This window comes from Geotrypetes seraphini, chromosome 5 (assembly GCF_902459505.1).
Source record: "Geotrypetes seraphini chromosome 5, aGeoSer1.1, whole genome shotgun sequence".
NCBI lineage: Eukaryota > Metazoa > Chordata > Amphibia > Gymnophiona > Dermophiidae > Geotrypetes > Geotrypetes seraphini.
The window spans coordinates 183,215,610-183,224,299 of NC_047088.1; the positions used below are offsets into that span (position 1 = coordinate 183,215,610).

The following is an 8,690-nucleotide window of genomic DNA, read 5'->3' on the forward strand; positions in this document are numbered from 1 at the left end:
ATTAGACATGCATTTTAAAAATGTACATAATAGCACTTAATGTTTGCTTGAACATTTACATCTGCTTTTGAACAGGCAGAATGGGCTGGATTCTATAAATGATACTCAAGAATGGACACTAAATAAGTTTGATGCCAAGTGTGATTCTATATAGGGCACATGCCCTGTATAGAATTGTGCTTAGCACCGATTCTCATATCATACCTTGGGGCATCAGGTTTACATCTGCTGAAGCCTAGTGTAAATGCTGACCCATTGTTCAGTAACAATGTATGCAACCTTTTGGAACACCCAACTCTGCTTTGACCCTTCCCTTGCATATACCTATATGCAAATTGCATACTCTAATATGTGTTGGTATGCCAACTTGTACTCATGTGAACACTCATCCAATTTTATAATAGTCACTGGTAAAGATACTTTACAAAATGACCTCTGATATTTCATTCATTCTTTACATATATGTATGTATTACATATTCTTCACAGTGATGATTTGCATTATGAGTGCACAAAGAAAAGAAGAGCAAGCAAAGTCCCACGAAAAAACACAAAGTCAAACACAATGGGAACAAGTGAGGCAAGCGAATGAGATGCAAGGGAATAATAATAAATTTATTCTTGTATACCGTCCATCTAAACTAAACTAAACCTTAAGTTTGTATACCGCATCATCTCCATAAAGATAGAGCTCGACACGGTTTACAGGTAATTCAATAAATGAGAGAAGGACATAATAAGAAATTAGAGGTTATGAAGAGGATAGCTAGCTTTACATTTTAAATAGATAGCTTTATGTTTTGGAGAAAAGCCAGGTTTTCAGATGCTTTCAGAATAATTAGAATGAGCCTAGATTCTGCAGTGGGGCAGGGAGGTTATTCCAAAGCTCAGTGAATTTGAAGAAAAGGGATTTCCCTAATGTACCTGCATACATGACACCTTTTAAGGAGGGGAAAGATAGTTTGAGTATGTGGGCGGATCTGGTAGTGTCAGGTCTCGAAGAATTCCATCTGTGACGTTCCGGGCAGTTAACAGAGAAGAGGAACTGTACAATCAGTGACATACATAAAAAAAAGTAAAACCTAATAATAAGATAAAAATGCATAATTATTTGACAAACTTATTAAACAAATAGGTTTTTAAAAATTTTCTACAAACACAATAAGAATCCATTTGAAAGATCAGCTCTTTATTAGGTATGACTCAGCACTGGCAGTGTTTTGGCAAAAGCCTTCATCAGGAGTCCATTTTCTTCAGAGCTTGTTCCCACTGTGTTTGTTTGACTTTGCATTATGAGTGTTCAATTTTTGTATTTTATTGGGATTTATTCATCTTTTTATGAAGAAATTCACCCAAAGCAGTTTACAGTACATTGAATAGTAATTAGGTAATCTTAAGTACTCTTCAGTTTAATGTACTACCTAAAAATGTGCAATATGTCATATTCAGTTGTCATTCAACAGTAAACAATGATTTTTGGTCTAATCTGAGCATAATTATTTCACAACAAAGGACCATTTTGCAAGTGTGCAAAAAAGCTGGTTGTCAAAATATTGTTTATATTGTGCATTGTTTATATTTGATTTTCTATACCACTAATTTGAAAAACAAGTCAAGGGGTGGAGCAATAGAAAAAGACAAAAGGAAAAGAGAAAAGAACAAAGAACACAATATTTATGATAGGAAGGCACGGTTGCTTAGAAACACAACCAGTGAAAACAGCAGTCACTTGCTATTGCCCCTATTCTAGTGATCACATCTCTAGAGGAAAGAGATGGTAGTTTCAGTCCATTTAACTGCCCAATGTACCATCAAATGCAATGTTGAATAAGCAGCTCTTAAGCATAGTCCTGAACTTCTTATAAGAAAACTCAGAGAAAATGGATAGAGGTATGTTATTCCAGATGTTGGATGCCATAAAGAAAAATGTGCCATGTTATGTCAATTCCCAACAGGCACAGGAAGGACCAGGGAGTACCAGCCTGTGGTCTGTCAAAACACTTAGGGAATATAGGGTATGATGACAGCAGATAAATAGGCAGGAATACCCTCAAGCAAAGCCCTAAATGTCTTAAACTGGATCCTAGTTCGGTGGTAGCCAATGCAATTGAAGAAATAAGGGAGTGACATGATCACAATGCTTAACTCTAAAGAGGAGAAACACAACGGTATTTTATGGTGACTATAATCTCTTTAGGTTAGATTGGGAAATGCCTGGATAGATACTATTACAAAAACCAATATGAAGGCTGAAAAAAGCATGATAGAGAGTGTTTGACATTGGAACCTAAGAAATTTCTGATATTTTAATAGACTAAATTAACTTGGGAAAATGCATTATGTATGTTGATTTGCCTCATCCTTTGCAGACTGAGTCTCTTATATACCCAGGGCTGATATTAAGACCATGGGAGGCAGCCCACCTAACTACATTGATTGGCGCTGAGTCTAGATATTGAATGCAGGGCCACTTTTGGTGACTGGCATTGAATATCCGGTGGGTTGGTTTTTTTGGCCACTAAAAGGTTTGCAGACTATTCAGAACCAACTGGCTAACTTTTTAGCAGCCAAAGATAAAGCAGCTATTTAAGCGGCCTATCTTAGGTACCAAACATAGCCAGCCAAAAATTAAAAAAGTCTCGGCTAGCCAGCTAAATCATGAAATATAGCCAGCTAGTCACTAACCGGGATATTCAATGGGAGATAGCTGGCTATCTCCAGTTGAATATTAGCGGTTAGCCAGCCAAATGGTATTTAACAGGCCAGGAACCATTCCTGGCTGGTTAAATAGCCCTCAATATCAGACGGTATATGCTGTAGCCAGGCTTCTCTCTGAGGCAAACCATCTGTGCAATATTATGCCAAACCTGGCTGCAGTTGTGACATATGAATTGAAGAAACTTGATGGGAGATATGAAATTTGTGCTATATCATAGTGGTTTGTATTCATAGTGGTTCAGCGATTTCCAGGCTTATTGCAAGAGAGGCCACAAGATCCTTTTGGAACTCTGCATTTCACCCATTTGCTATGAAGTGTATCTCAGTATGTATAGATTGACCCCAATGTGACTGGAATATTTTATTGCCTTCATAACTTTGTATTTTATTGGATTTATGCAAAATCATATTCTTTTGAATCGCAGCAAAGCTAATTTCATTTTATATTTCAGTTTGTCTATGGAGATACAGCTATAACACAAATGACCTTCTTGCGCCTTCTATCAAAGGAAGCATCCCAGAATATCACATATCATTGTAAGAACACCATAGGTTACATGGATGAGAAGACCCAGAACCTGAAGAAAGCTGTCATTTTGAAAGGTGCTAATGACCTTGAAATCAAGGCAGAAGGAAACAATCGATTTAGATATACTGTTCTACAAGACACCTGCACAGTAAGTTATTTTCCAAATGGATATTTCTGTTACATGTTTTTGATTCAATGGAACCGTCAATGATAGTCAACCATTTTTTTTAGTCACTGTAATTTTTTTTTAAAAAATTGCAAATGCAAAACATGCCTGCATATAATTTAATCTACATAGATTTTATGAATAAACATGCTGAAATAAGGATTAACAACAAAATGTAGGTGGCACCTTTGATTGCCCTACCCACACTGATGCTGTGGTGTAAACAAAATCAACAAACAAAAAAGACTTTTCCTCTCTCTGTTAAATCCTAGCTCACGTGCAGGGTATAACACTAGCTCTGTCAGGATACACATTTCAAATCTGACATATTGTAATCACAAAACAGAAAATATATTTCTACCTTTTGTTGTCTGGTCATGGTTCAAATCATGTTGGTCCCACACTTTGGTTGTCTTCTGATAACTTGCTTGCCAGAGTCTCCTACCCATTTCTTCTTTCTTGATGTTAACCATCCATCTTCCATCTTTGTTCTCCCCTTCCGTTTCCCTTCCCTTTCCTGGAGGTCCGGCATCTTTCCTTTTTTTTGTCTCCATCCCTGCAGCTGCAGCGATTGACCCCCACCATCCCCAGATCCACCCTCTCTCCTTTTCTTAACTACCCTTTCATCCAGCATCTCTCCCTCCTTCCTTATCACCCCAGGGTCCACCAGCTCTCCCTTTCTCTTCCCAACTACCCTCCTATTCAGTATCTTTATCCCCCACCCCACCTCTACACCATTCCTTGTGTCCAACTTCTCTCCCTTTCTGTTCCTTCCCTCTCCTCTGTTTTTAGCCCCATTATTTCTCCCCCCCCCCGAGTCTGGAATATACACATTTCTTTGAACCCGCCCTTCCCTCCCTCCCTCCATGTACTTCTACACCAGGGCCCCCCTCTCCTGAAGGCATGGCTCCCCTGAAAGCTGCACACTCCCCCGAAGGCCTGCAACCCCCCCCCCCGAAGGCCTGTCCCCCCTGAAGGCTGCACTTCCCCCTGAAGGCCTGCACCACCACCCCCTCCCTGAAGGTCTTGCACAGAAATACCAGCTGTCTTGGATAGTTCACTATTGGTTAAGTCATTGGATTCCTCACTATCAACTAAAAAACTCTCTAACCTCATGGATATGGGCCCAGCATCGAAGATTGATTTGTGTTCTTGCTGCTTCATTTTTTCACTGTTCTTGGTCTCGCACAGTGAGGTACTACTACTGCTGCTAGATGCTTTAGAAACAGCACCAACAGGACTGGTCTCTATTTTTATCATCCACATTTGAGGAAACAGACACACGCATCTTTTCCGCCAGCGCAACTGTTACATTTGCTAGAAGAGTATTTGTCAACCCCAATCTGCTTTTTAATGTTTCTTTCAAAATGTTTCCTGGTTTCTGAAAATTTTTCTGCTAATGACACTTTGGCCAAATCTCCATCCTTGCTCTTCATTTTATCAACTGTGGCTGACTCCAAGCTGGTATTAAGAGCATTAGTCTAATAAACACTGACAAAAGATGGAGGTGGAATGTCAGCCTTAATAAGTTTTATTTAAAGTTGATTTTCATTTGGCGATGATCCCATTTGCATGAACATTTTTTTAATTTGATGCACTCAATTACCATAAGTAGCTCTATGTCACATGTTATCTGCTGAAATGTTATTGGAGTTCAACCTCTGGGGACTTTGGGAATGTTTTCTTGCCTGATTCTATCAAAGGAACACTTAATAGCATGGAAGTCAGATTTATAAGCATTCCAGTGCGGGGAAGCACTTCTCAACGTTCTCTGATTTTCCTTCCCTGAAGGCCTGCAACCCCCCCTGAAGGCCTGCATATTCCCTCCCTGGCCTCCCGCTCTTACCTTAAGATAATCGGCAGATTGCAGAGAGAATCGCGGTGCTGTAGTGATCCTTGCAGGCTGCCGTCTTCCTCAGCACCACGTTCCCTCCGCCGCAGTCCCACCCCTCCTCTGAAGTCAGGGGCAGGATCACAGCAGAGCCAACATAGTGCTGAGGACGACGGCAGCCTGCAAGGATCACTACAGCACTGCGATCCTATCTGCAGGCTGCCGATTATCTTAAGGTAAGAGTGGGAGGCCAGGGGGGAAGCCGGAGGACGCTACAAAGGGCCAAGGCAGTACTTCCCGACTGACCCTCCCCCTCGCCCATTAAAGCAGTAGTGACAGTGGACAGGCAGTGCTGCCACTCCTGCTTTAGGGGGCAATTTATTTATTTTTTAAACAAATTGATTTGAATCGAATCTGAAATTGGGCAGCACTAGTGCACATACACATGCATAAGTGCTAGTATTCTAGATATTTATACATACAAGTGAGTCATGAATGCTGGTACCTAGATTATATAATTGCTCTTCAGATCTATCCAGCCATGATAATGTTTCATTATCTGGGCAATTGGCTGAACAGTAAAGCACCTCGGTTCTGTTCCAGGACAGGATCTCATGGCATGCTAGCTTTAGGTCCCTAAAAATGATGCCAATAAGAGAGTAAGTTTGGCTAGCTTGTCCTCCAGAATATATTTGAGCATCCTATAGTTTGTTGCCACCAAAAATATTTTTAAGTAGTCTTGATGCATTGCTATTTTATGTTGAAGGCATCTTGTAGCTAGAGAATCCCATCTGTGAGGGCTTGCTATCCTGCTTCTCCTCAGAGAATCCCAAGTTACTTATTTGTAGCAGATGTTTTCCAAGAATAGCAGGATACAAGTTCTCCCACATCTTCTCACCTCCCCTTAAGTTGTCTTCTACCTTTTCCTTTATTAGAGACTGAGTTGAGGTCCCAAACAGCAGCAGTGAGCAGGATATTGCACAGATGTTTGTTGTGAATTCTCAAATCTAAGCTAGTCAAGTTTCTCTAAATGGGTTTCACTCAAATGTAAAGCCTTGTATCTTACTGATTGTAGGGAACATTTGCTGCTTGATTAGATTATAGGCTCCTTTTACAAAGGTGCACTAGCGTTTTTAGTGCACGCACCGGATTATCGTGCTCTACCCGAAAAACTCAAGAGGAGGCAGTAGCAGCTGGCGTGCGTGGCATTTTAGCCCGTGCTATTCCGTGCGTTAAGGCCCAAATGCACCTTTGTAAAAGGAGCCCTATATGCGGGCATGGAGAGGGCATTATTTTATTTTTACAGGATTGTATAGATATACAAAATGCATTGGATATTTACACATGACTGTTTTGACTATATTAATTTTATAGAACACTTTGAACAGGGCTTATACAGTTTTTGGACTGACAACACAGTTTATTAATTTTTTTGTGATAAATGGCCTCAAAGAATTAAATAGTAGCAAAATATAATACCTTTTTATTAAAGCAAGTTTTATAATGAAAATGTATATTCTCCCATCAGCCTATTGAGGTGGCCCAATGTGCAGATTCTTCTCATACATTCCTCCTTAATGACTAAGTCATCAGTCGTCGGGGAGGTTGAGCTTGTATTTAAAACTAAGGAAATATGATGAAAGTTTACAAAGGCCATTGTCCTATTCAGTTAATAGTATGAATGGGGGCTGGCCAATAATTAAAATCAAAATAAAGAGATCTAATGCTTGAAAGCAGAAATATTCCCTTGAGGTATCAAGAGCTCCTTTTACTAAGGTGAGCTAGCATTTTTAGCAAGCGCTACATGGAAAATACTAATGCCAGCTCTATGGAGGCGTTAGCATGTAGCGTGTGTGGCAATGTAGCGTGTGCTAAAACCGCTGGCACACCGCTGGCAGTAAAAGAAGCCCTTAGTATGGTTTACAGCAGGGATCTCAAAGTCCCTCCTTGAGGGCCGCAATCCAGTCGGGTTTTCAGGATTTCCCCAATGAATATGCATTGAAAGCAGTGCATGCACATAGATCTCATGCATATTCATTGCGGGAAATCCTGAAAACCCGACTAGATTGCGGCCCTCAAGGAGGGACTTTGAGACCCCTGGTTTATAGGGTAACCAAAATATGCAAATATATGTGTGAAACATTCATTGTGGATATTCTGCAATCTGTAAATGCAGACTTTGAAAGCTTGTTATGTACTGTATGTGTATTATTAGTGATGATGATGATGATATACAAATGCGTGATTGCTCTTCCTAAAGCTCAAACAAGAATGACAAATACTTTTTTCCTCCTAGAAACGAATTGGCAATGTGGGCAAGACTGTCCTTGAATACAGAACACAGAATGTGGCACGATTACCCATTATAGATATTGCCGTTGTGGACATTGGCAGTGCTGACCAGGAGTTTGGAATAGATATTGGGCCAGTTTGCTTTTTGTAAGAGAACATCAAGAAACAAGAATTTAACTGACTGAAGTTAATCCTGAGACTCTTGAAATAATGGCTGGTATCTTATCAGCACTGTACATAATATTCCCCTTGTAACGCCTGGCCTTCTTCAGAATATTTATTTTACTTAACAGTCAGATGAAAACAAGTTAAAGCAACTTTTAATGTGCAGAACAGTAACCATGGACAAATGAGCCCCATTCTGCTTAAGTGTTCAACAAATGTTGATTATTTTTTAAAGGTAGTTTTCTATTTTTGCTTTATTTCAAACATAATGCAGACATTGCATAATACTATTAGGGATTATAAATCTAGTACTTCAAAATCTAGCTATGTGAAAATAAGAATTCTTGTATAGATACGGACTGAATAACAGAAAAGTAGAGCACTTTTAAGAGCACTCATTGATAAAATTTATAGTCAAGTCAGCTTGCTCCCATTGAAACCTTTTGTAGATTTTTTTTGTTTTGTTTATAAACTTTTACCGGCATCATTCATAAATGAGAATTGAGTTCTATGAAAGATTCTCTTTCATTCCCTCTTAATCATTTGACAGTGTGACCTATAAGGGCCGCTGAAAAAGTCTCAGCCCAACCATGAAGAGAATGAATGCTTATAAGGGGTCACTGAAATGTTCTCAGCCCAACCATGAAGAGAATGAATGCTTATAAGGGGTCACTGAAATGTTCTCAGCCCAACCATGAAGAGAATGAATGCTTATAAGGGGTCACTGAAATGTTCTCAGCCCAACCATGAAGAGAATGAATGCTTATAAGGGGTCACTGAAATGTTCTCAGCCCAACCATGAAGAGAATGAATGCTTATAAGGGGTCACTGAAATGTTCTCAGCCCAACCAAAAAGAGAATGATGTGGAGTCATGAAACTTACAAGTTATTCCACACTTTTCTTAACACTTGTTTCATTTCATATCATTGAAATGAAAAAAAGTCAAGAAAAGTGTGGAATAACTTGTAAGTTTCTTAAAAAAAAAAACT

At 39.5% G+C, this 8,690-nt stretch overlaps 1 protein-coding gene across 2 annotated transcripts in view; it reads left to right on the forward strand.

Moving 5' to 3' along the window:
• Positions 1-8,211, forward strand: part of COL5A2 (collagen type V alpha 2 chain) — a 306,470-nt gene extending 298,259 nt beyond the window's left edge. For both annotated transcript variants that reach the window (XM_033945794.1, XM_033945795.1), the window contains 2 exons: positions 3,170-3,394; positions 7,540-8,211. In XM_033945794.1, coding sequence (XP_033801685.1) covers positions 3,170-3,394; positions 7,540-7,686 — 372 coding nt within the window. In that variant the 3' untranslated portion in view covers positions 7,687-8,211. The remainder of the gene's footprint in view (positions 1-3,169; positions 3,395-7,539) is intronic.
• The last annotated feature ends 479 nt before the right edge of the window (positions 8,212-8,690 follow it).